Raw genomic sequence first — 27658 nt, 5'->3', positions numbered from 1 at the left:
CTGACAGGTCTATAATTGCCAGGCTTACTTCTAGAACCCTTTTTAAACAATGGAACCACATGAGCAATACGCCAATCCTCCGGCACAATCCCTGTTTCTAATGACATCTGAAAGATCTCCGTCAGAGCTCCTGCTATCTCTACACAAACTTCCCTCAAGGTCCTGGGGAATATCCGGTCAGGACCCGGAGATTTATCCACTTTTAAATTTCTTAAAAGCGCCAGTACTTCCACCTCTTTAATTGTCATAGGTTCCATAACTTCCTTACTTGTTTCCCACACCTTACACCATTCGATATCCTTCTCCTTAGTGAATACCGAAGAGAAGAAATCATTCAAAATCTCTCCCATCTCCCTCGGCTCCACACATAGCTGACCACCCTGATTCTCTAAGGGACCAATTTTATCCCTCACTATCCTCTTGCTTTTAATATAACTGTAGAAGCCTTTCGGATTTACTTCCACCTTATTTGCCAAACCAAACTCGTAACTTCTTTTAGCTTTTCTAATCTCTTTCTTAAGTTTCCTTTTACATTCTTTATATTCCTCGAGCAATTCCTTTACTCCATGCTGCCTATATCTATTGTAGACATCCCTCTTTTTTCGAACCAAGTTTCTAATATCCCTTGAAAACCATGGCGCTTTCAAACCTTTAACCTTTCCTTTCAACCGAACAGGAACATAAAGATTCTGTACCCTCATAATTTCACCCTTAAATGACCTCCATTTCTCTATTACATCCTTCCCATAAAACAACTTGACCCATTCCACTCTCTCTAAATCCCTGCGCATCTCCTCAAAGTTAGCCTTTCTCCAATCAAAAATCTCAACTCTAGGTCCAGTCCTGTCCTTCTCCATAATTATATTGAAGCTAATGCTATTGTGATCACTGGACCCGAAGTGCTCCCCAACACTTCGATCTGCAGGTTAGATCTGCAAACTTTCAGATAAGGTCCTTGTCAGCTCTCAGGTGAAGGCAAGATCTCACTATTCCAAAGATCAAGGGCGCTGTTCCCAATACTGCAGCCTACAGAAGATCTCAGACATAGCATGAGACGATCAATTATCACTAAAAAGATCATCTCATGCTATGCCAAATTACAGTCTACCTTTTCTACAAGGTAAATGGATTCTAAAAAGTCCATCAGGGTATCCTGAAAGATGTGAAGGATGTCAAAATTAACACCTTTCCTTCCTCTTATATTTTTGAGCCCCCAGAATGCATCCTCTAGAGGTGCTTCCTGCAGTAATTATCCACATCTTTAAATTGGGATCTTTTATTAAACATTCTGCATTCATTCTATCATTCATTCCATCTAGTTATGGTCCATGTGTAAGCCATTAACCATGCCCTTGACCTTTAACTTTAACACAAATACATCTCACTTTCTGTAACAATGCACACAGACCATTAGAACTTGACATTTGGAACTTGATACATCGCATGGGTTTAAAAAAATGTTGCTAGCATAAACAACCAGGTTAAACTAATACATGTCTCGGAGTCAATAGTACACAGTGGATATTAGTATGTATCCACAAATGCAGTATAGAATGTAGAACAGCAACAGTACAGAACACTGATCATTACACTGTGACAGGTGTTCATCTTTATTTTGGCCGGATGGGTTGCATTCCCTTAGCCTACCAACTTTTCTAACAACTTAAAGGAATAGGAAGACAATCTAACATGTTCCAGTAATAGTGTGCAATCCTTCCTGCCAAATTTTCTTTTCTCATCTCCAGACAGCACACCATTCCAAGGCAATGAAGACAAGTTTACCTCACTCTGCAGAATCAATAATCTCTAATTAATAGTTACAGGAAGTTATATACATGTACCTCTTCACAATAGTGAAAACTTCATATAATCAAAATCTATATTTTCAAATTGCACCCATAAAATTGCATTAACATGGGTCACAGTTGCAGTGGCCCATGTTAAATCCCAACATGTGCAATTTGCAAGATCTCCCTGTGACAGTGTAGGCTGCCACTGACATCCCAAAGACATGTGAGATATTAGGTTAGACCCTGGTATGTATGTAATGGGTAGAATCTAGGCAAGTTGATGGAGATATGGGGAGAATAAAGAAAATGGGACTAGCGTAGGATTGGCGCAACACACAAAATGCTGGAGAAATTCACCAGGTCAGGTAATAACTATGGAAATGAATAAAGAGTTGACATTTCAGGCTGAGACCCTTTAGGACCAGCCCAAGACATTGACTGTTTATTCATTTCCATAGATGGTACCTGACCTGTTGAGTTCCTCTAGCATTTTGTGTGTATCACTTTGGATTTCCAGCATCTGAAGACTTTCTCATGTATAGGATTGGTGCAGATGGGTTGATAGTCACAGCACAGACTACCACACTGGTAGAGAGCAGATAGTAGAGTAGCTGTTGAAACGAAAATTTATAGCACTAGCTGTTAGATCGGGGTTCAATTCTGCTCCCTGCAAGGAATTTGTACATCCTCCCTGTGACTGTATGGGTTTCCTCCAGGTGCTTCCTGTATTTCAAAGGTGTACAAGTTAGGGTTATTAAGTTGTGGGCATGCTATGTTGGCACCAAAAGTATGGCAATATTTGCTAGTGCTTCTAGCACATCTTCGACTGTTGGCCATTGACACAAATAACACGATGTTTTGATGTACATACAGCGTAACAAATATAGCTAATCTTTAAAAGAGCTTAATCTTTAGTCAGTGTGGATTTTGTTGAACTGAAGGGCCTGTTGCCATGCTTTGTGACTCTTGCAAAGTAATCACTGCAATTTTGACAAGTTCATCAATAACTTACACATCTCAAATTTCCCAAAGGCAAGGTTTCTATTTCAATACTACTGAATTTTTAAAGATTAATTGTCATTTGTGTTATATGACAGAAATGCTATACTTAGGTCAAATTAGCAATTTAAATGCATCAGCATCCTTGACTTTCTTACTATGCATCCATCTGTCGCTTCTCCCAAGAGGCCACCAAACGTGATTACAGGAGACATGCAGGCACAGTACAGGAACAGGAAGGATGCCACACACTGTAAGCTAAGGGCATCTCTGAAGTCACTCCAGAAATAAGGCATCTTCCGTTTAATGTCAAGGATCAAACCCCCAAATAGCCTGAAAGAATTGAGATAAATCACATGAAATAAAAATTTCCAACATGCTGATTACCCAGTAACTATGAATGACATTAATTAGTTGATGGAATAGTACAAAATAGACGATAAAACTTCATTTTTAAATACATTTTTTCCTTTCAAAAAGTGCTTAGCTTTTTTAAAAAAAGTTTTATAATAATCAACAATTCAAATTTAACAAAATTAAGCAAGCTGGGTCCCATGTTTACAAATCACAAAAGGAAACTGGAAGTTTAGAAGAGTTGGACATGTACAAAAATTTACAGATACTAAGGTTCACAATAAAGATAGAAATACTGGTGGAAATCCAAAAGAAAAACAAACAAAATGCAGGCTATCCAGAGCAAACCAGAGTCATAACAGCCCCAACAAAAATATTAAAACATCAATCTTTTCATTAAAACTACTTCTGGAAAACTGCATTGAATGCTAATAACTAAATAATAACAACTACAGAAGACATAGCACCTTTAATGTAAAGGAACACAAAAAAAATCACATAAATGTAAGCTGTATCAAATGAAGAGCAAACAGAGTTAATCAGGTAAATGCAACTTTAAAGGAGGTTTTAAATCTACTAAGAAACAAGAAGAACATTCCTGATGGAGGATCTAAGGTATACTGATAAAGACACTTATCAATTATAGGTTAAAAGGCAAAAATCAGAGGACTTAAAATTGTACAGCATAGAAATAGGCCCTTTAGTCCACCACATCTATGCTGACAACCATATCCATCTATACTAATCTCATTTGCCTGCATTACTGCCATACCCTGTGTCCTACTCACTTAAGGAAACAGAGTTGAGGAATGGAGAGGAAGTCAGGTGTGGCTTGCTGCAGGGCTTTAGGAGGGTTGAAAGGCAGGTAAGGCAGTAGCCTTGAGAATTAAACAAACTAAGATTTTTAATTTAGATGTGTGTAAGCTCAAAAGGTAATGAATGAGGCGGATTTAAATGCAAAATAAGCAGGCCTTCAGATTCAGGTTGAACCAGTAGATAGTGTAAAACAAGCACCTGAAGACATTGGAAATATGTTCTTTCACTTCTACTAACAAAAAAAAACTGTAATGGTAATAAATAGCAACCATACAGAATTAACATTTTATGTTGTTTTTTGAATAAAAAATTCACATACTTAAAAAAAAAAGCAGACTTATTCAATTAGCTGCCGTTGTCAAAGCATAAAAAGTGAGTGCTTCCAGAGTAAACATTTCTAAAAAATATATACCATAAATACCCAATTTTGCTTAATACTAATAAAATGGAAAACACCAAGCCAAAATTTAAAACTGGAAAATAATCAAGCTTTAGGGATAAGGCACAGGTGTGAGATTGAATATGGTACAGCTGATGAAGAAAACCAGCTCTCATGTTTAATTTTAAAGTGTTCATAATTGGAAGGTAGCACTCAAGAATTGCTGCAATTAAAATGTGAAATAGATCAAACACTCCAATGAACAGGAGGCAATCAAATGTGGAAAGTCAACTTGAAGATTTCCACGCATATCTTTTCTTGATTTAAACAAATCTCAAGTATATTGCACTAGACCCGGAACCATCCATAAATAATTGCACATTATTTCACGATTACAACCCGTTTTGTATAGAATTAGAGGATTGACAGTATAATGTTGTGACTGAAACTGCAAGTATTGTAGAGGTGGATTGAAATTAGCAGTTAAAGCCGAGATCACAAAGTGCCAGCAAGACATTTAAAACAACAAAAAGGAATACAGAAATTGAACTCAAGGCCATTTTGGTTATCTAGGTAGGCACTGCACATAGCACAAAAGCTAAACCCAGAATCACAACAAACAAAAGTTAAATTGGGATATCTTTGTTTTAATACCATTGTGGTTTGCTCCCTTTTAAGCATGTAGTGTATATGGATTTCAGCAAGGCATTTGATAAGGTACCCCATGCAGGGCTTATTGAGAAAGTAAGGAGGCATGGGATCCAAGGAGACCTTGCTTTGTGGATCCAGAACTGGCTTGCCCACAGAAGGCAAAGAGTGGTTGTGGACGGGTCATATACTGCATGGAAGTCAGTCACCAGTGGAGTGCCTTAGGGATCAGTTCTGGGACCCTTACTCTTCGTGATTCTTATAAATGACCTGAATGAGGAAGTGGAATGATGGGCTAGTAAATTTGCTAATGACAAAGGTTGGGGGTATTGTGGATAGTGGGAAGGGCTGTCAGAGGTTACAGCTGGACATCGATAAGATGCAAAACTGGGCTGAGAAGTGGCAGATGGAGTTCAACTGAGATAAGTGTGAGGTGGTTCATTTTGGTAGGTCAAATATGATGGCAGAATATAGTAATAATGGCAAGACTCTAGGCAGTGTGGAGGATCAGAGGGATCTTGGGGTCTGAGTCCATAGGACGCTCAAAGCAGCTGCACAGGTTGACTGTGTGGTTAAGGAGGCATACGGTGTATTAGCCTTCATCAACCGAGGAATTGAGTTCGAGAGCTGAGAGATAATGTTACAGCTATATAGGACCCTACTCGGACCCCACTTGGAGTACTGTGCTTATTTCTGGTTACCTCACTACAGGAAAGATGTGGAAACTATAGAAAGGGTGCAGAGGAGATTTACAAGGATGTTGCCTGGATTGGCAAGCATGCCTTATAAGAATAGGTTGAGTGAACGTGGCCTTTTATCCTTGGAGTGATGGAGGATGAGAGGTGACCTGATAGAGGTGTATAAGTTGATGAGAGGCATTGATCGTGTGGATAGTCAGAGGCTTTTTCCCAGGGCTGAAATGGCTAACACGAGAGGACAGTTTTAAGGTGCTTGGAAGTATCTACAGAGAAGTCAGGGGTAAGTTTGTTTGTTTGTTTGTTGTTGTTTTGTTTTAAAAAATGCAGACAGTGGTGAGTGCGTGGAATGGGCTGCCAGTGATGGTGGTGGAGGCGGATACAACAGGGTCTTTTAAAGAGACTCTTAGATAGGTACACAGAGCTTAGAAAAATGGAGGGCTATGGGTAACGCGAGGTAATTTCTAAAGTGAGTACATGTTCAGCACAGCATTGTGGGCTGAAGGGCCTGTATTGTGCTGTAGGTTTTTTATGTTTCTATGTTCTAAGCACCTTAAAACAAGACTTGCATGTTTCACAGATGTCAAATGGTTTCTACAGGCACTCATTGCATCATCTTCATGCCAACATGAAATTGGCCAACACTGTAAAAAGATCTCTAATGGCAAGCAATGACCAATGACCCAGCTGCTCGAGGTACCCTTTATCCCCATAATTGTAGTGCCATTGGGTCCACAGATCAAGGTGCCTGTAAAGTGAAACAAGTTATCTAGAGACCTCTTGGGCAGCACAGATTATTTTCTTTTAAAAACAAAAGCATCCTATATGATGTTCCCTGGTCACTTTAATCCATATACAGTTCACTACTTTTAGTGCAATCACTTTATTACAATCTATTTACTGTTACAAGTTCAGGACCTATTGATCTTTTTTCAGCAAACATCTTTCTATCAAATACAGACCGTAGAAGTTAAAAACTGGGGTAAAACAAAACATTAGAGAAATTCAGCAAAGCAAGTATCTTTAGAGGGAAATGAATGGTCGACATTTTAGGTTGCGATCCTGAATCGGGACAGAAAGCCAGAGAACCAGTAAGTAGAAGTGAGAGGGAGGGGTGAGATGGGGGTTACTGGATGATAAATGAAACCAGGTGATGTGATGAATCCAAATTGCAAAAGGGAAGGGAAAGGAGAGAAATTTAGAAAGAGGCTGGTAGTTGATAGATATTGCAAGTAGAAACAAGGGAAGAAATAATAATTAGGCATATGGAGTCAGATAGGAAGAGAGGAGGGGTGGGAGAAGGTGAAAACAGAAGTTGATGTGGAACCAGATGGGGGAAGGGGATGACAAGGGTAAACCATGGGAAAAGAAACCTGGATAAGTGGGTGGTGGGCAGATGGAGCCAAATATGGGAGAGTATTGAATCTAGCTAACGGGAAATGAAGAAGGTAACAAAGGTAGAGGACCTAATTAGACAGGTAGAAATGGGACTGGGAGCATGGGCTCCCCAAAATTGAAAAATACCAAAGGGTACTTCAGGAACAACATCTTGTATTCCATTTGTGCAGCCTGCAACCCAATGGGACTCTTCCTCCAACTGGTTCCATCTGCTCATTATTCATGTATCTACCTACCTGGGTTTCTTCTGCCTTAATGCACCCTTCCTATCAACACCCCACCCAATTCCATCCACTCATCATCCTTCCTTTATCTAGTTTTGCATCATCCATCTTCCTCTTCCTCTCACCCTACCTGGCTCCATCTGCCTATTTCTCCTTACCTGATTCCACTTATTACCCACCAACCTTTGTCACAAAATTCAACATTCACCTTCCTCCACTTGGCTCCATCTGCCCATCAATTCCACCTCACCTAGCTCAACCAATCACTTACCAGCCCACCTCATCCCTCCCTCTCATCTTTCTTAAAAAATATATCAGCTGCCTTTCATCTATAGGTTTGTCTGCTTTCAATCTTTATCCAAGTTCAAATTCCCCCATTAAAACCACTCTGCCTTTACTACATGTTTGTTTAATCTCTGAATTTATAAGTTCTACTACTTCCCAGCCACAATCAGTGGGCATGTACACAATTCTCATTAAAGGCTTAATCTCTTTTTGTTAAAGAAATCTACCCTGTTTATATTTTATTGTAAAAGAATTTCATCGCCAATTTACCGTAAGAGACTTTATTTGGTTATCAAACAGAAATAAAGACACAGACCTCAGTATACAGTTAATCCTTTAATACATTATCACAGAGAGCCATTTTAAGACTCTGCCAATGCCAGGTTGCATCTTAAATTTATACAGTAAATTTTGGGCAATAGCCAACAGCTAAACATACTTGGTCAACAATTTTAAGAAGCACCTGTTAGGTATCAGCAAGTCTACAAATGCTTCCACGTGGTACACAAAATTAGAACTGCATATCCAAATTCACTTCCCCCATCAGCCAGACAGACTCGGACAAAGTTTAGCAATACCTATTTATTTGTATGTAACAGACAGGCTGCTAGTCACTTTGTTTCTTGGACAAAGGTCAGTAATACCACATCATTGGCATGACATATTGTAACCTAGCACAAGCAAGACAGAGTCAGCATCTTAGCCCGTCACCCTCATGACCTACATCTTGGGCAAAGTCAAGCTTAACAACAAAATTTTTAATTCAAAATTTATTTTTCTTCCACACTTTCCTATTTCTTATTTGTACTTAGTGACCACTGCCACGTTGTCTTTGTTACATCCCATCGCATTACTGAAGTACATTCAGCCTTAATCATCAGTGCTACTTCATACCACCTACAATTTTACTCTTTTTTTTACTGTAGACTGTCAGCTGGTATGTTTAGATCTCTCATCTTATTGTTACCCCAATAAAATATTTCTAATTGCTGAACATCAGATCTGCCCCAGCAGTAATTGATCTGGATCCCTTATGAATTTATAGGATATAATAATGATATGAAGTGCCATGGCAGCTGTATCGATTGGGAATTGCAACCTGATTGAGGTGAACAATTACAAACCATCAGGAAAAAATTGCAGGCACTAGTTACAATTCAATAGACAATTTTTGATGTTTTGTCAATAAGGCAAATAATGATTTCTTAAAAATTGAATATGCAAAGGGATGCTTTATTTTGATGGAATCACAAAGTCATTTTCTGTGAACACAGTTTGCTTTTAGAGAAGAAAAATGTTTTGAACTTCTGGTCTCTGGCGGAGTAATCTTAATGTACCACATGAGACAAAAAGCAACCTAGTTCTGAAATTTGCCATATGTCTCTCAGTTACACTGTCAAACAGCTGCATTGGTTTCAGCTAAGGTCACAGCAACAGCACACACTGTAGCTGTGTTAATTTAGCTGAAGTTTACCATTCACAAAAGGAGGAAAATGAGATAAACAAAGTGGGTTTATATTGAGAATGAGAGTGCCAAAATTTAAGTTTAGTTAAAAATGCCATACAAGTAGTTACAACAAACCTTCCAGTGCGCTGCAGTTCAGGACCTGTGTGGCCCACTTGCGGTTCAGGCTCAATATGGCAAGCATTACCATTTGGGATTCCTGGCTGCTTCCGTTTCTCCTATTGTACAAATGGAGATATGAATGAGACATGGTGCAATGAAACATCATTTCCACATGGTTTTTGAAGATTCTGCAGGTCTATAGATATCCTTGTGGAAATGTCACACAAAGTGATGATGCAATTATTCCCAATTAGTACCTTAAGATTTGAAAAAAGTATATATTTTTTAAAGGGTAAATGTCTTCTGGTCCCTTTTGATAGCTCAGCACTTCTCTATATCCCATCTATTATTATATCATTGTGATTAACAGTTCAAGTTGCCAGTGTTACATGCTGGCAACAAAAACAAAGTAATGCACAAGTACCCTCTTCAAGGATCTTTTTGATTGCAATGGAAAAGTCATACCTGAGATGGAACATTTTTTGGAGGTTCGATTCGGATGGAAGGATCCCATTCACCAGGGGGCAGAACAGTCACCTGATCAAGAAATTCATCAATCCCAGCAAGAAGATCACTGCGATCTTTGGCTTTGTAGGCTACATCATGGAATATCTGAAATGCAAGCAGAACAATGATCTTTTACATTTAAAAAAAAAATTAAAGTGCATATGCATGTTATTTTTGAATGCCATTTGATAACATTCATAAGGAGGCTTGTAAGTTTGTGAAGTCTTGTTTGTGGTCCCATTTGAACTCTAATTTAGATAATCAAGGTATAATATAATTGCACTATTGACTACAATATCTCGACTTTATCCTTTAATCATGTTTCATGAAGCATCTTTGCAACTTACTGTTTAGTAGGATTTCTCTACTCCAGCTGAGCAGAGTTTAATATTGTGGAAACTGCTCACCCGCTTTCACACTACCATCATCTCATTCTGTTCTTTATATTAAAATGTTTTAGTTTAAATCCTCTAATCAGAGGCACCCTGACAGGAAATGTTATGATTGTTTCAATCACACAAGTAGTTCAAGGATCATCATTAATTCTTTATAATTTGTTCTGGTACTATTCTGCTTGATTAAAAAAAATAAGTAGCAAATTCCTTTTCTCTGTCCTAGATCAACCTGCAATGTCTTCTATTTCTTTCTGCAGATGCTGCCTGATGGAGCTTTTGGAGTTTTCACTTTTTAATTATTAAAAGTAGCAATGTGCATTTTTAGGTTTGTGATCACTTGGGTACTACTCCCTTCAACAGGTTTGTTACAACATGCAAATGTATGCACAGATTTTACCACCAGGCTTTCTCATGGAGCATCTTCCACTAGCTTCACTGTCCTTTCCTTCCTACTTCTCTATTACTTGTGTGTCAGCAAATGTCAAATGAATGCAAAAATGCAGCTTAGCTTTCCTGTACTAAACACCAATCCAATACCCACATTCAGTCATTGATGCTAACATTCACCACAAACAAAAGAAACAGCTCTAATATGGTACTGGGCCAGATTACGTTTCTACATGTCCACATCGATTATTCAAGTAATGACATTAAACAAAAATGATGCTGGTGCTCATCAAATGATATGGATTATAAGCAATAAGTATACTGGGAGGGGGGGAAAGAAGCAAGGGGAGTTTAAGAATTTTTTTTTACATCACTGAATGAGTACCATTTCTCAGGACTGCTTTTTCATTTAATGGTAGTTGCAAATTTATGAGCCATTTGTTTTATTTTTAAAAAACATACACTGAATGAAGTGCCTATTATTTGATCCTTTCATATTGCAGGATCTAATTACCAACAAACCCGAAGTCCAGTTTTGTAAAGGGTGTACCTTTTGAATCACTTTGGAATCTCATTTAAAAATATCCATGCATTGTTCACAGATTTGGGAGAAAATGCCAATACAGTGGATTCTGGTTAATTGGGCCATTGGTTAAGCGGGACAACTGTTTATTTGGGATAACTCTTAAAGAACAAAAATTAACCGAGAAATTAGCTGTGATTCCCTTCACTTCTTTGGGACACCATGCTACTTAATTGGGGCAAGAGACTGTTGCCAAACAGTTTCTAACTAGCATCAGATGTGTGCACTTGTGTGACCATCAGACACTACACCGTGATTACGGTTTTAAAAATAGCGTGAATTGTGTGCGAATGCATTCAAAAACCTATTGATTTTTGTTACTGATAGTTGGCGAAAAATAGGCAGTAAGACAATGCAGAGCTGTTGTTCACTGTGGTTTCAAACAGTCAGGCTTGGAGATGCCAGAAACAGCAAAAATGAAAATGAAACAATTTCACTACTTCAACAAGTTAGGGACTATGAAGAATTGGAAGGTATCGAAAATCATCTTGAATGTTACAATGAAAATGAAGGTTTGGAAGATGCAATAATCAAAAGCATTGTATGAAGGCAGTCCATTATCTGCACTGGGTGTCTACGCTGATTTTGTTCACTTACAGTCAAAAGAACACAGCAATGTACACTGAATGAATTCCTCCATTGACAACTATTAAGAACTAATACACAGTTTTATAGTACTGTAGTAGTATTGATAGTGCTCTAATTTGTTCTGCATTTCATTTAGACACAAAATTCATTATTCAATTGAACAAGTAGCTCATTTTTAAAATACTTTTTTTTTTAAACAATTTCAAAGAAAGTTCAGCTAATTGGGGCAGCTGCTTAACTGGGCAAACACGTACTGGTCCCGATGTGTCCCCAATTAATTGGAATCTACAGTATTTAAAAAAAAAAACAAATTGCAGCAACCAAAAAAAATTGCCTAATGCCCTATAAGATTAGTTGCTGGTTTAGTTACATGTAATGGTGTATTAATGGTTATATATATATATATATAACTAAGCCCAATCTTTCTTCAAAGCAGGGATAACTGCACTGCACTGCATCCATCTAACTGGATTAGATGGGCCAAGGGGCCCGTTTCTGTGCTGTATTTTTCTATAACTAATTCCATGCATCAACAAAATTGTTTTAAGTCTACAAATTATTTCCAAGTTTGTTTCCTTACTATCCAACTTCTCCTTAAACAGCAAAGGCAAATTTCACTTCCTTTAATCCAGAGGCTGAGTACTGCTGCAATTGCTCTTGACCCACAACACTTCCCAATTTATTATATTACTAGTTTAGGAATTCCATCTTAAATCTGTGATGCAAATAAAACATGTCTTAGCCAGTACAGGCAGATTGTATTTACTGTCAGACATGAAGCTGACAATAATCTAATTGATGTTGCATCCAGCTCGCTGCTGGCTCTGACATATTTCGTAAAGAATTCAGAAATAGAAATGAAAAATAGCTTCATCTCAGTGTCATTCAGTTTTCCAGAGCAAATGAACCAGCCTTACATTACCCAGCTCTTAAAAAGTCTCTCAAATTAAACAGTTAAATTAAATCTCACTGTGGAATATTTTCCAAAGGATAGTTGCTGCTGCCACTTCAATGTGTTTGGGGGGGGGGGGGCGGGAAGATGTGTGCTGGGGCAGGGGGTGCAGACTAGATAGTGACATTTGCCTGTCAAAAGGGCCAGTGATTGGCACAACAGCTCAAAATCAATGTAATCTGTAAAATACATGCAAATGGTTTCAAGGGTAGGTTAAAGGCCACTCAGAAAGAGGTGAAGTGGAGAAATTTAGGTCTGAAATTCCATAGCCCAGTCAAAAATGCAGATGCTGGAAGTCCTAGACAAAAGACAGAAAATGTTCAGGCAGTGCGTGGGAAGAACTGATTGATAGCGTTGTAGGGTAATGAAATGGATGATAGTTGACACATTGTTCATAATAGAAACTGTTCTACATAATTCACAAACACTGTCATTGAGTTGTGTTCACTTTAAGAGATGGCGTCTGACATAATGACGCTAGTGTAAGGCAATTGCTTTAGGTTTGTTCATAATGAAAGTAATGGACTGTAGCTTTTGTTAAGCACATAAAATGTCTCTCCCATGTTCTAGTCACAAAATCCTACAGTGTCATGGGGCTGAGTAATGAGAAAAAAAATTGGACTTTATCCTGAAAGAACACAAGGGAAATTCAAACACTAGACATTTTTTAATGAAATTTTAGTATCTTATCTGGATCATAGCATCACCTAAAACAGCACCAATCCAATCAATGACATGCACACCATTGTCTCAAAGCAGACTTACCTCATCAGTCATTATAGTGGCCATAGATCTACCAATCTCATGGTATTGTTGTGCCTTTCCAACTGGTCCAAGTAAAATGAAAAGGAATCTGGAATAGGACAGACTTCAATAAGATGGGTGTTATCAAACATATGAGTAACTTGCTGCTCTCTTAAAAAAAAAGTTAACTGCTGTCATAATTACGCAAGTCACAGGGTTAGGCTTCATGCTACCTTAGGTTGTAACTGCAACACAAAAAAAGGCAAAAAATGCTTTAGAAACCAGCACAAGCTTTTTGTAAAAAAAAAGTCTATGTCTGCTCCAGCCTGGGCGAGTCAAGCCCACAAAATATAGACAACTGCGCAGGGCAATTTGGAAAGGACAACTAATCCCAGTATTGCCAATAACATCCATGACCCACAAAATCCTTGATACTTGAGGGCAAGGGACTTTTTTTAAAAAACACGCTGTCCCCAATAAATGCTTTGCTTTGAAAATTACAGACAGAAGACATTTGGCTTGGATCTTGCTGCAAGAATAATGATAAGTGCAAAGGCTCCCATTGTTATTGAACAAATTAGACAGCACCTTTTAGTATCTGTAAAGTTGTGGACTGAGTTACCTGCTCTTCCACATATTAATTTAACACCATGATACCAAAACACTTGCTGTACACAAATTTAAAAAGGTACAAATTTGTATTATCGACCCACTGGATGTCCATTAAACATATCTAAAATTCAAAGATAATTTATTCAAGTTACAGGTGGAAAAAGATTGATAAGCACTTTATAGCCAAACAACCATCAGGTAATAAAAAGCTATACTCACAATTATGGAGATTTATTCCTTTTGTTAGAGATCTTAAAGTGGCTAGATCCCCCTTACAAATATCAGTGGTTGGTAAGTTGATAGAGAAGATACTGGAGAGGCAGGATTTATGAACATTTGGAGAAGCATTTTTTTTTGATGATGTGACTAAACACATTGATGAAGGAAGAGCAGTAGATGTAGTGTATATGGATTTCAGCAAGGCATTTGATAAGGTACCCCATGCAAGGCTTACTGAGAAAGTAAGGAGGCATGGGATCCAAGGGGACGTTGCTTTATGGATCCAGAACTGGCTTGCACACAGAAGGCAAAGAGTGGCTGTGGACGGGTCATATTCTGAATGGAGGTCAGTGACCAGTGGTGTGCCTCAGGGATCTGTTCTGGAACCCCTGTTCTTCATGATTTTTATAAGTGACCTGGATGAAGAAGTGGGGGTATGGGCTAGTAAATTTTAGGGGTGTAGTGGATAATGACAGTAGGGCTGTCAGGGGTTACAGTGGGACAGCGATAGGATGCAAAACTGGGCTGAGAAGTGGCAAATGGAGTTCAACCCAGATAAGTGTGAGGTGGTTCATTTTGGTAGGTCAAATATGATGACAAAATATCATATTAATATAAGACTCTTGACAGAGTGGAAGATCAGAGGGATCTTGGGGTCCACAGGACACTTAAAGTTGCTGCACAGGTTGACTCTGTGGTTAAGAAAGCAATGGTGCATTGGCCTTCATCAAACGTGGGAGCCAAGAAGTAATGTTGCAGCTATATAGGACCCTGGTCAGACCTCACTTGGAATACTGTGCTCAGTTCTGATTGCCCCACTATAGGAAGGATGCGGAAACCATAGAAAGGGTGCAGAGGAGATTTACAAGGATGTTGCCTGGATTGGGGAGCATGACATATGAGAATAGGTTGAGTGAACTCGGCCTTTTCTCCTTGGAGCAACGGATGATGAGAGGTGACCTGATAGAGGTGTACAAGATGATGAGAGGCATTGATCGTGTGGATAGTTAGAGGCTGTTCCCCAGGGCTGAAATGGCTAACACGAGAGGGTACAGTTTTAAGGTGCTTGGAAGTGGGTACAGAGGAGATGTCAGGGGGAAGCTTTTTAAAAAAAAAAAAAAACAAAAAAAAAAACGCAGAGAGTGGTGAGTGCATGGAATGTGCTGCTGGCGACGGTGGTGGAAGTAGATACGATGGGGCCTTTTAAGAGACTCCTGGACAGGTACATGAAGCTCAGAAAAATAGAGGGCTATGGGTAGCCCGAGGTAATTTCTAAGGTAAGGACATGTTTGGCACAGCTTTGTGGGCTGAAGGGCCTGTATTGTGCTGTAGGTTTTCTACATTTCTATCACTTATCCAAGAGTTAAAATATTTACTTAATTTTTAATAGCTTTAAGTGTCATTGAATGTTAAAACAAGATTAATAATATCTGGGCCAGGTGGACATTGAGGCAATGGACAGTGATTTTCTGGCGAGCAAGATTTGACCTTGTACAAACCTATTTTAATAACTTTTTGCTTTATTTCAATCCCATTTTGATTTCTGAACATTTCTTAAACATGCAGAAAGCACATTCTTTGTGCAAGGGGCTATAATAAATAAAGATTCTAAAATGGAATGCATGGTTGCTTAGTAGAACTTCACCAGGTCTCCAAGTGCTTATATTTAGGGAAGCCTGCAACTCCTATGCCATTCTACCTATGAGTGGACAAGCAGAAGTCTCTTGTCCTTCACTTTGGAGTTTGGGGTGACTTCCCTAATGCAGTAGTCAGTTGCAAACTGAGATGTGGCAGTATGTGTGGTAACCTAAAATAAGCCCAAGCCCCTGAAGCCAGGGGTGGCTTTACAGACAAAGCAGTGAAGGCACACCTTCTAACTAGGGAAATCAAAAACCACACTGCAGAAGAATTTTGAATGTTGCAGTACTGTAGACAGCATTTGCAAGACTTAGAGGGAAAAATGCTCTAGAGGGATAATGAAAATCCCCCTGTCCATTTCCCTCCTCAGATGCTGCCTAACCCAGTGAGTTCCTCCAGCTCCTTTGTGTGTTGCTTTAGATTTCCAACAGATACAGGTTTTTGTGTTTCCATAAAAGCATTACATTTTGATTCAAGGCACAAGTACTGTCAACCACGAATCAGGTAGCTGTACTCTTGTCTTTAAGTAATTGTGGGTTCATTACCTTTGCAGGATTTGAACATAATTGAAGCAAACATTTAGGTGCAACATCAAGTATATGCTCCATTGATAGTAGTACCAACTTACAGATTAAAAAAAAATCAGAATTTATCAGTCTACACAGTTTTGATCTCAGTAGATTTAACAGGTCCCACACTCATGAAAGTGACATTTTTGTAATGCCTTAGACAACAGTTTGCCTCCAATTTGTCTAGCAGCACAACAGGCTCACAGCAGATGCCATCTCATTGGCTCTTCACTCAATCCTGAAATATCTGGACAGCAAAGATGTAAACATCAGAATGCTCTTTATCGATTACAAATTGGCATTCAACACCATCATCCCCTCAAAACTAATCAATAATCTTCAAGACCTAGGCCTCAATAACTCTTTATGCAATTGGATCTTCAATTGCCTCACTTGCAGACCCCAGTCAGTTTGGATTGGCAGCAACATCTCTTCCACAGTCACCATCAGTACAGATGCACAAGGCTGTATGCTTACCCTCCTGCTCTACTCGCTTTACACTTATGACTGTGTGCCTAAGTACAGCTCCAATGTCACATTCAAGTTTATTGACACCACCACTGTTATAGGTTGAATTAAGTGGTGATGAATCAGCATATAGGAAAGAGACTGAAAATCTGGCTGAATGGTGCTACAACAACTGCCACTCACTCAATGCCAGCAAGACGTTCAGGAGGAGGAAACTGGAGGTCCTTATTGGAGGATCAGAAATGGAAAAAGGTCAGCAACTTTAAATCCTCAGTGTTATAATTTTGGAGGATCTGTCCTGGGCCCAGCACGCAAGTGCATTTACAAAGAAAGCACAGCAATGTCTCTACATCCTTAGATGTTTGCGAATATTCAGCAAGTCATTGAAAACTTTGAGGAACTTCTATATAGATGTGTGGTGGAGAATATGCTGTCTGGTTGCATTATAACCCATTATGGAAATACTAATGCCCTTGAACAGAAAATCCTATGAGAAGTTGTGGATACATTCCAGTCCAGCACCAGTAAAGCCCTCCTCACCAATGAGCACATCTACACAGAGCATTGTTACAGGAAAGCAGCACCTATCACTAAGGACCCACACTACCAAGGCTATGCTCTCTTCTTGCTGCCACCATCAGGAAGGTGGTATAGGAGTCTCAGACCCACACCACCAGGTTCAGGAACAGTTATTACCCCTCAATCATCAGGCTCTTGGACCAGTAGGGTAACTTCACTCATCCCCATCACTGAACTGTTCCCACAACTCACCGACTCACTTTCAAGGACTTTCTCACATTCTTGGTATTTATTACCTGTTTATTTATTTTTTTCTTTTTTTTGTATTTGCACAGTTTGTTGTCTTTTGCACATTGGCTAGTTTGCCTGTCCTGTTGGGTGCAGTCTTTCATTAATTTTATTATGTTTCTTGGATTTACTGTGTATTCCCACAAGAAAATGAATCTCAGGGTTGTATATGGTGACATATGCACTTTGATAATAAATGTACTTTGAACATTTCTCCTGCAACAAACACCAAAAGCATGGTCATTTATCTCACTGTGCTCTATGCAAACTGCAACTTGTTCTGATGAAATGTCAGTGAATCCCCTTGGGCTTAGTAGGGTGGGAGTGAAGAATAATTGTCTGTTTAAAACCTTTCATGCCGCACAAAACCAAGTAAACCAGTCCTGCTGAAGGATCTTGGCCTGATGCCCTTGACTGTATATTTTCCCCATAGATTCTGCCTGGCATGCTGAGTTCCTCCAGCATTTTGTTTGTGTTGCTTGGGTTTCCAGCATCTGCAAATTTTCTCTTGTTTGTAACTATTAACATTGATGGCTGTAGATTGCTATACAAAAGGCACAAGCTATCCCAAAGATAAATGTTGACCTGCACTGGCCAGTAAAACCAAGTTGCTGTTTCTTTAGCGTTTTTGTAGGTTTTTATTTTTAACGAGGCTGAGTTGCTAGCTCAATGTACAACCCAGCATGGAAGGAAAGTGTGTAAGGAGCTAGCCAGATTTGAACCAGGGACCACTTGCCTTGAAGTCCGGTGCAGATCCCACTACACTACCAAGTGGCTGAATTTAAGATCTTAGCTAACATCAATTCAAAATGCACAATTTTAACCTGCATGTTTTATATTTAACAAGAATTAAATCCCCATTTTCTGGTATTTAGGCATTTACATTCAGATACCCACAGGTATCACTGTGCCACCTTGTTATCCTCCCACTTAAATCTCATTTATATATATTCCAGCATCCCTTTGTTTTTGTACGTCACAGTATACTTTTATCATGCACTTTTTCCCATGCACTTTTGCCCTCAGATATTTTACTTCGTGATTCATGCTCAGATTTAATTCCATTTGTCACATCTGTGCTCGCCTAACCATTCTATTGATATATGGTCAATCAGAAACAGGTTTAATATTACTGGCATATGTTGTGAAATTTGTTGTTTTGTGGCAGCAGTACATTGCAATACACAATTTAAAAATATAAATTACAATAGAAATATATACAATGAATTTCAGTTAATTAAGCTATTGGTTAATCAGGGCAGCTGCTCATTTGGGACAACTCAAAGAACAAAAACTAAATTGAGAAAATAGCCGGGGTTCCCTTCACTTTTTTGGGACACTGTCATTTGAAGTGGGGCAGCAGTCTATTGCTGAACAATTTCTAACTAGTGTCAGTTACATGCACTTGCGGCCATTAGGCACTACATCATGCTTAGTGTTTTTAAGTAGCATCAGTTGTATGTGTTTATGTTCAAAAAGCAGTGCCTTTTGTCACTGATAGTTGGTGAGAAATAAATATTAGTCAATTCAGAACTGCTTTGCTCACTGTAGTTTCAAGCATTCAGGCTTGGAGATGCCAGAAATGGCAGGGAGTGAAAACAAAATGATTTCACTACTTCAACAAGTTAGGAACTATGAAGGATTCAGGTATTGATAATCATCTTGAATGTTACAATAAAAATGAAGATTTGGAGGATGTAATTATCAAAAGCATTGTATGACAGCAGCCCATTATCTACACTAGGTCTGCACTGATTTTGCTCATTTACAGTCAAAAGAACTCAGCAATGTACACTGGATGAATTCCTCCATCAATAACAATTAGGAACTAATTCAGTTTTGTAGTATCAGTAGTGTTCTAATTTGTTTTTTTATTTCATTTGAATACATAATTTGTTAACTCAGTTTGTCTTTTTTTTTTACTTTTTAAATTACTTCCATGAAGCTTCAGCTAATTGGAGCAGCCGCTTATTTGGGCCAAAATGTACTGGTTTTGGTGTATCTCAATTAATTGGAACTCACTATAAATAAAAACAATAAGTAGCAAAAAAAAGCAATAAAAAACAAAAAGGAAAAATAGTGAGATAGTAATTCTAAGGAAGTTAAATTATACTAAGAGTTCCTTAATAATTCCTAATAATTGTTAAGGAATTCCTTATTAATAATTCTTGATAGTTCCTTAGAGTTATTAACCATCAAGAGTATATAGGAGACTGAAGCTTCAATGTTTTAGGAACAGCTTCTACCCCTCTGCTATCAGATTTTTGAATGAACACGAGTTCATTGTCCACTTTTTTTGTTGCCACTCAGAAACCTGATGGTAGAGTGGTAGACCTGAAATACTGAGCGTCTCTTCAGGCTCCTGTAGCACCTCCTTCATGGAAGCAATGAATGTCTTGGGTGGATCAGAATCAGTTTAATATCACTGGGATGTGTCATGAAATTTGTTGTTTTGCGGCAGAAGTACATTACAAAACTATAAATTACAAAAATATACAAAAGTAAAATTAAAAGTAGTGCAAAAAGAGAGCAACAAAAAAAGTGGACAATGAACTCGTGTTCATTCAAAAATCTGATAGCAGAGGGGTAGAAGCTGTTCCTAAAACATTGAAGCTTCAGGCTCCTATATACTCTTGGTGGTTAATAACTCTAAGGAACTATCAAGAATTATTAATAAGGAATTCCTTAACAATTATTAGGAATTATTAAGGAACTCTTAGTATAATTTAACTTCCTTAGAATTACTATCATCTTCACATTGAGATTGTCTTCAATTGTTTAAAAAATAACCAATATTTCCCAGTTAATTGGTAGTGGTTTTAAAAACAGAAATTCAATTTTGTCATTTTGGTGATCATAAATTGCTTAAAATTTATACCTCATAGTTGAAGTGCCCTTAGCTTGCTTGATTGAATTAGATTGAAAATTTTGCAAGTAATTTATCCTCTTTGCCAAAAGCTGTGTGCATGGTTCAGCAATTTGCATATACTTGTTTGGTGGCTGCGTGAAAGTGGAGGGTGGAGGAAGAGAATTGGGCATTTAAATCAGTACCGGCCAGGAAACATTACTAAAAATAATCGGGCATTGCATGTGGGCTGATGACCTGGAAGATATAAGGTAGCTGAGATTGGGGCAGCCACTTACTTGAGCCAAAATGTACTGGTTCTAATGTGTCCCTCCAACCTTGTAGTTCTAGTTCAGATGATGAATAATATTTGATGAAAAAATTAAGTTTGAACACTTTGATATTTGTAAGATTAACTTAGATATATAGTCAATCTGCAGTGGAAAATGAAAATGTATGCAGGAAGCTATGAATGAACACCATGTCATTGTTGATTGTGGAGATCACTGGAAGATAGACCATCCTATTCATCTGATCAAACAAAATATCACACAAAAGATTTGCATCTTGCTCGTTATTGTTATGGAGCTAAGATGTGGGGTTTAAACATGTCCGGATCAGCTGTTAAAAGTTTAGAAGTCTGGCAAAGAAATATGTCTTTGAATTTAGCAATAATTAGGCATGTCAATCATGGCAAACAGGAAAAGGTTCCCATTTGAAATTCTAAACTAGTATATGTAAAGGTTCTTCTGGCTATGAACAAATTTTTTTATTTTTAAATTTTTTTTTAAAGTATCCATTCAGTCCCTCCTTTTCAATATATTATTTGCATTGCTATTAGATTTCTGAATTGGCAAAGAATGTTTGTCCCAGGACAAGCTATTTTTCCTCTTGTATCAAATGGTCAATGTCCTCTAAAAACTTATTCACAGCAGGAGGCTTATTGTACTATTTCAAATGTTGAATGCTCTGCTCTGGTGGAGGAGGATGATAACTGTGTCCATGAAATTGAATCTGGATATGAATTGCAAAGTAAAATATCTGAAGGGAAAAGTGCATGGGAAAACAACACATGATAAAAGTATACTGTGACCTGCACAAAAATAAAGAGATGCTGGAATATGTGTTCACAGTTCCCTGAAGGAAGCAGAAAAGGCAAGATAATGAAAGCAAATGGAAGGAGCACAAAATTAAGAGGTCATTACTGTCAGCACTGGTGAACCAGGAACCTGGAGCAAAGTACTGCCCTCCCCAGTACCTCACAATGCTGTCCCAGGAAGCTAAATATGGGCACAGCCCTCCTCTTGCACTCCCAAAGCAATGGAAGAGTTAAAGTGATATAATCAGTGGAAAGGTGAAAGTAGAATAAGCCACCAAGGAAATGTGTACTAGCTGCCAGTGAGGGCTGGTGTTGAGCAGAAAAATAATAGTTGGATGTGATGGAAGCTGCTGATGATTCCTCTCTTTGCTTGGTTGTATAACTTTCCCTAGTACCGAGCTCAATGGTGGCCCATCAGACCCAACAGGAGGTAATGAGGAAGACCAAGATCCAGGCAGCCTGTCAACACCCAGAACAGGTACTGCCAGTCTCTAGCAATGACCACACTCACCATACTGACCACAGTGCAGTACCAAACCCCAAAGCTCAGTGCTGAGCAGCCATAGTTTGTCTCAGCCTATAGAATACCAGCTTTCACAGACAGCCACTGCACATTGCCTCTCTAGTTTATTCCACACAAAGTGGTTGGGCAATCAGACTACTTTCATTTCTGTAGAAGCACAGGAAGGTAGGGGCTCACACTAGGTTCCCAGCACAGGAAGTATATACCAATAAATAATCAAACTTAAGGACTAACAGCACCTAAAATAATAGCTCTCTCCAGAGTAACAATACAATTCAATTTTTGACAGCATTAGCAGAATGCTAATTTCTATGATTTTATGAGCTTAATGTGAAAAAGACTAAGGAGCTGGTGGTGGACCTGAGGAGGGCTAAGGCATCGGTGACCCCCGTTTCCATCCAAGGGGTCAGTGTGGATATGGTGGAGGATTACAAATACCTGGGAATACGAATTGACAATAAACTGGACGGGTCAAAGAACATTGAGGCTGTCTACAAGAAGGGTCAGAGCCGTCTCTACTTCTTGAGGAGACTGAGGTCCTTTAACATCTGCCGGATGATGCTGAGGATGTTCTACGAGTCTGTGGTGGCCAGTGCTATCATGTTTGCTGTTGTGTGCTGGGGTAGCAGGCTGAGGGTAGCAGACACCAACAGAATCAACAAACTCATTCGTAAGGCCAGTGATGTTGTGGGGGTGGAACTGGACTCTCTGATGGTGGTGTCTGAAAAGAGGATGCTGTCCAAGTCGCATGCCATCTTGGATAATGTCTCCCATCCACTCCATAACGTACTGGTTAGGCACAGGAGTTCATTCAGCCAGAGACTCATTCCACTGAGATGCAACACTGAGCGTCATAGGAAGTCATTCCTGCCTGTGGCCATCAAACTTCACAACTCCTCCCTCGGAGTGTCAGACACCCTGAGCCAATAGGCTGGTCCTGGACTTATTTCCACTTGGCATAATTTACTTATTATTTAATTATTTATGGTTTTATATTGCTATATTTCTACACTATTCTTGGTTGGTGCGACTGTAATGAGACCCAATTTCCCTCGGGATCAATAAAGTACGTCTGTCTGTCTGTATTATAATCTGAGCCTTTATAAGTCTTTAGTACAATATTCAATATTAAGCACTGGAATTGGCCTTCTTAAAAAAGCCCCATGAAAGGGTATTTTGTTGATGCCTGACATCATGGATTGGTAGGGCATGGGTTTGACCATGGACCTAGAATTCACAGACTTGGCTAGGCTGCTATCAGAAAATTGGGTGAAGCTGAGGCTATTCTCAATACAAGGTCAATTTACAACCGGGAATCAACTCCTCCTGAAAATAGTCATAGGCAAAATGTAATATGAGACAGGAAAGAAAGAGCACCATTTATCCTCTTGTTCACAATAGTAGTCATCCTGATGAAGGGTCTCAACCCAAAACATTGACCTCCCATTTTCCTCCAAAAATACTGCCTGACCTGTTGAGTTCTTCCAGCAGTTTGCTGCTCAAGATATGGGATAGTGCTGTAAACCACTTTCAAAAGCACTGTAAAATGTGTACATTTTTCTTCAATTACAAATGAAATGAACAAAATTTTCCATTTAGTATTATACAAAGATGCAATTGTGTACAGCTACAGTTAAGTTTCCAGAATTAGAAACATTTAAGAAAATGTTAGAAGCGCTAGAACTTGTATATTTCAATCAACTATCATTTTCTGGAAACAGTCATAATACTGTTCCCCTCAATTTCAGACATTTCACTTAATACTGCAACAATATACTGTGTTGAGTTTCCAAACACTGTTGTCCTACCACCTGACCAATTTCTAAAACCATACATTTAAGGCAAAAGGGTTTCTTTTAACCCTACAGGTACAAGAACAAAAACTGAGGTATCTGAAGGGTGCTCAGGTCATAAAGCCTCAAAAACAAATCAAATATTGCAGCTGGATTTTGAATCCCAAGTTCAAGGAAGGGAATCCCCTGAGAGGAGATCTGCAAAGGCAGAAATTTGTTTTTGACAAAAGATAATTACTTTCTTTTGCTAATGTAATAAATAGATTTCAGGATTGTATGGTGGTGTGGGTGGGAAAATTAGCATGACTAAAAATCTATTATTTTTGCAGGAATTTGCATTTTTTCTGAACTGTAATTTTGAGACATGTTAACAAAGATAAGATAGGTGAAAAAAATATTTAAGTGAATGCAAAATACCAGCCAATCACCATATTCTGCATGCATTAAACGGGTGACCAAAAACTTGAAATTGAAGAACAAAATAGAATATACCAGTGATAGCAGGGCAGGCAGCACTTGTGGAGAGAAAAATAGCTTGTAAATTACTACAGATGTACGGTGGAGAAAATTCTGATTGTATCACATTGGCATGAAGACTCCATCATAGCATCCATCATTAAGAACTCTGACTATCTGGGACATGCCTCCTTGTTACTACCATCAGGGAGGTGGTACAGGAGTCTGACGACCCACATTCAAAGATTCAGAACAGCTTCTTTTCTTCTGTCATATTATTGAATGGTCCATGAATCCATGATCACTACCTATGTCTTTGCACTCTAGTCTGCTGCAAAACAACAAATTTCACATCATAGGAGACAGTGATAATAAACCTGATTCTGAAATAGTATTTTAAAAATTACTTGACTTCCAAGGTGCATATTAACAGATGAAAACAAAATTCCACTAATGCGCCTTTGAGAAGTGGGTAGGAGAGTTATATTCACAAACAAGAGAAAATCTGCAGATGCTGGAAATCCAAGCCAACACACACAAAATGCTGGAGGAACTCAGTAGGCCAGGCAACATCTATGGAAAAGAGTACAGTTGACGTTTCAGGCTGAAACTGTACACTTTTCAATAAATGCTGTCTGACCTGCTGAGTTCCTTCAGCATTTGTGTGTGTTGCTTTAATTTCCAGCATCTGCAGATTTTCTCGTTTATAAATGTTACCGAGTTACTTTGCAAGTGGATACACATCCAATACAGGAACTTAAAAGATCCTATAATGATGTGTGAACACAGACACAAAAAGTTATAAAGGCAAAACAGACTGCCCACTGGAAGAACTCAGCAGGTCAATGCTTCTTCCAGTATTGTTTTTGTACAAAAAGTTGGCATCTACACACTGACCTGACAACTTAATTTAGGATGTTACCCCAATGCTGCTTTATAGGAGTGCTGCATTGTCAGATCTTCCATCTTTCAGCTGAAGTACTTTATCTGACTGCCCCTCCCTGCTTTAGAAGTGGATGTTGAAGATCACAGTACTTGAAGGTGGTTTTGCCTAAAATTCCTACTCAACTAATACCACATAAAATTAGAATAAGCTGTGATTCAGCATATAGCTGTTCCATGGCATGTTACTGGCCTGGGTGATTTCTGCATCTACCCACGTATTAATCATTTGAAAATCGGTGACTCATATATATAATTAGGTGCAATAGGGCTCTACAGCTTTCATTGTAAACCATCCATTACTGCAAACTATGAAAAATGGAAAACATCATTAGTTACCTGGTAGGTATTGGAACTTCAGTAAGTCCTGTAAGGAGGATAGCTGGAGAGAGACGCACAAATGCCACAATTGGCCGGTTGAGAAAATCTAGCTCACCAACCAGGACATTAGAGGCTTCAGCACCAATCGGGATCTTCTTCATGAAATGGAGATCAACCTGCCAAAGCAAAAATACATTGATTCTAGATGTACCGTAATAGCATATAGTCCCAAAGGAAATTAATATTTTTAAAAAAATTCGGATATTATGGTGGTGCAGAGGTGGGGGTGTGGGGAGGAACCCATATACCTGTAGTTTAGTTGCTCTTTAAGGAGCTCTATAGAATAAAAACCTCATGGCTTTAACCAGCATCTCATATCAAGGCTGCAGTGTTCTTCAACTACAAAGGGGAGATACAAATCAGTCAACACTCCTACTGCTATCTAATGGGGATCAGCCTATTAATTCAATACTGAAATCCAGGGTAACCCAGCAGCAATTTAAGATAAATTCATTTTGTCTGACTTTGTAAACAAGGTCTCATCATTTTTGCTTCATTTAGTAAAATCTTTGAGTTTATTTACACATGATCTTTCCAATACACTTCAAGGCTCAAGGATGGATGTAAAAATGAGCCTCACTGAACTTCTCAGGCATAACACTGGGCAAAGGTTCAGTCTCTAGGCATAAGCAAACACCAGCATTGTCACAATATCACAACTCAGCCACTGGAAGCTGAAGCGACTCTGGTTCTGAGGCACAGTTGCCAATAGGGGGGGGGGGGGGGCGGGGGGAGGGTGGAAATCACAACCTTGCTCGATACTGGTCTTCACTGAGATCTGCTCTTTTATTAGACCTTTTATTAGACCTGTTGGTTAGGCTCATAACTTGCATGCAGACATGAAGGAAATATTAAATGCTGACAAATTTCAATGGGCAGCCAAATTTGAGATTCATGTTCTACAATCTATCCTGCTGATGAAGTCAAATGCATTACTGAGGTCACCAAAACCTACAGTGGTGCTAGAAAATTTGTGAACCCGGTAAAATATGATCAGATCTTCACACAAGTCATAAAACTAGATAGAGAAACCAATTAAATAAATAACTCAAAGATTATACTTGTTCATTTATTTATTGAGATAAATGATTACATGTATTTGTTGGAAAAGTATGTGAACCTTTGCTTTCAGTTACTGGTGTGACCCCCTTGTACAGCAATAACTTCAACCAAATGTTTCCAATAACCATTGATAAGTCTTGCAGATTGGCTTGGAGGAATTTTTAGCCTTACAAAATTGCTTCAACTCTGGGATGTCGGCAGTTTCCTTGCATGAACTGCTTGCTACAGGTCCTTCCACAAAATTTTTATAGGACTTTGACTTGGCCATTCCAAAACAGTTTTTTTTTCTTTTTAAACCATTCTGTTGTTGGCGTATTCTGGTCTTTCATATCATTGTCTTGTTGCATTATCTAACTTCTATTAAGCTTCAGGTGATGGACCACTACCCTGACATTCTCCTGTAAAATGTCTTGATCTCAATGATTGCAAGCTGTCCAGGCTCTGAAGCAGCAAAGCAGCCCCAAACTGTGATTCTCCTTCCACCATGCTTCACAGTTGGAATGAGGTTTTGGTGTTGGTGTGCAGTGCCCTTCTTCCTCCAAACATAGCAGTGTACATTTCTACCAAAAAGTTCAACTTCTGTCTCATGTCCACAGAATATTGTCCCAGAAGCATTGTAGAGCATCAAGGTAGTCTTTTGCAAATCTGAGAGGTGCAGCAATGTTTTTCTTTGGAGAGCAGTGGTTTCCTCTATGGTGTCCCTCCATTCTTGTTGTATAGTGGACACATGAACAGAGATTTCAGCAAGTTCTAGAGATTTCTGTAGGTTTTTTGCTGTTATCCTTGGGTTCACTTTCACCTCCTTCACAATTGTACTTTGTGCTCTTGGTGTGATCTTTGCAGGACGCCCACTCCTAGGAAGAGTAGCAACAGTACTGAGTTTCCTCCATTTGTAGACAATTTCTCTTACTGTGGACTGGTGAACACTCAGGT

The 27658-nt window shown here is 38.8% G+C and overlaps 1 protein-coding gene across 5 annotated transcripts in view; it reads right to left on the bottom strand.

Moving 5' to 3' along the window:
• Nucleotides 1-27658, bottom strand: part of LOC140741109 (electroneutral sodium bicarbonate exchanger 1-like) — a 205331-nt gene that overhangs the window by 53706 nt on the left and 123967 nt on the right. For all 5 annotated transcript variants that reach the window (XM_073070876.1, XM_073070875.1, XM_073070871.1 and 2 more), the window contains exons 8-12: nucleotides 25622-25779; nucleotides 13333-13420; nucleotides 9621-9767; nucleotides 9171-9271; nucleotides 2948-3122 (exon numbers count right to left, since the gene is read on the bottom strand). In XM_073070876.1, coding sequence (XP_072926977.1) covers nucleotides 2948-3122; nucleotides 9171-9271; nucleotides 9621-9767; nucleotides 13333-13420; nucleotides 25622-25779 — 669 coding nt within the window. The remainder of the gene's footprint in view (nucleotides 1-2947; nucleotides 3123-9170; nucleotides 9272-9620; nucleotides 9768-13332; nucleotides 13421-25621; nucleotides 25780-27658) is intronic.

Source organism: Hemitrygon akajei, chromosome 18 (genome assembly GCF_048418815.1).
Source record: "Hemitrygon akajei chromosome 18, sHemAka1.3, whole genome shotgun sequence".
NCBI lineage: Eukaryota > Metazoa > Chordata > Chondrichthyes > Myliobatiformes > Dasyatidae > Hemitrygon > Hemitrygon akajei.
Note: the sequence above shows the minus strand (reverse complement) of the source record. Positions and strands in the feature narration are given on the sequence as shown.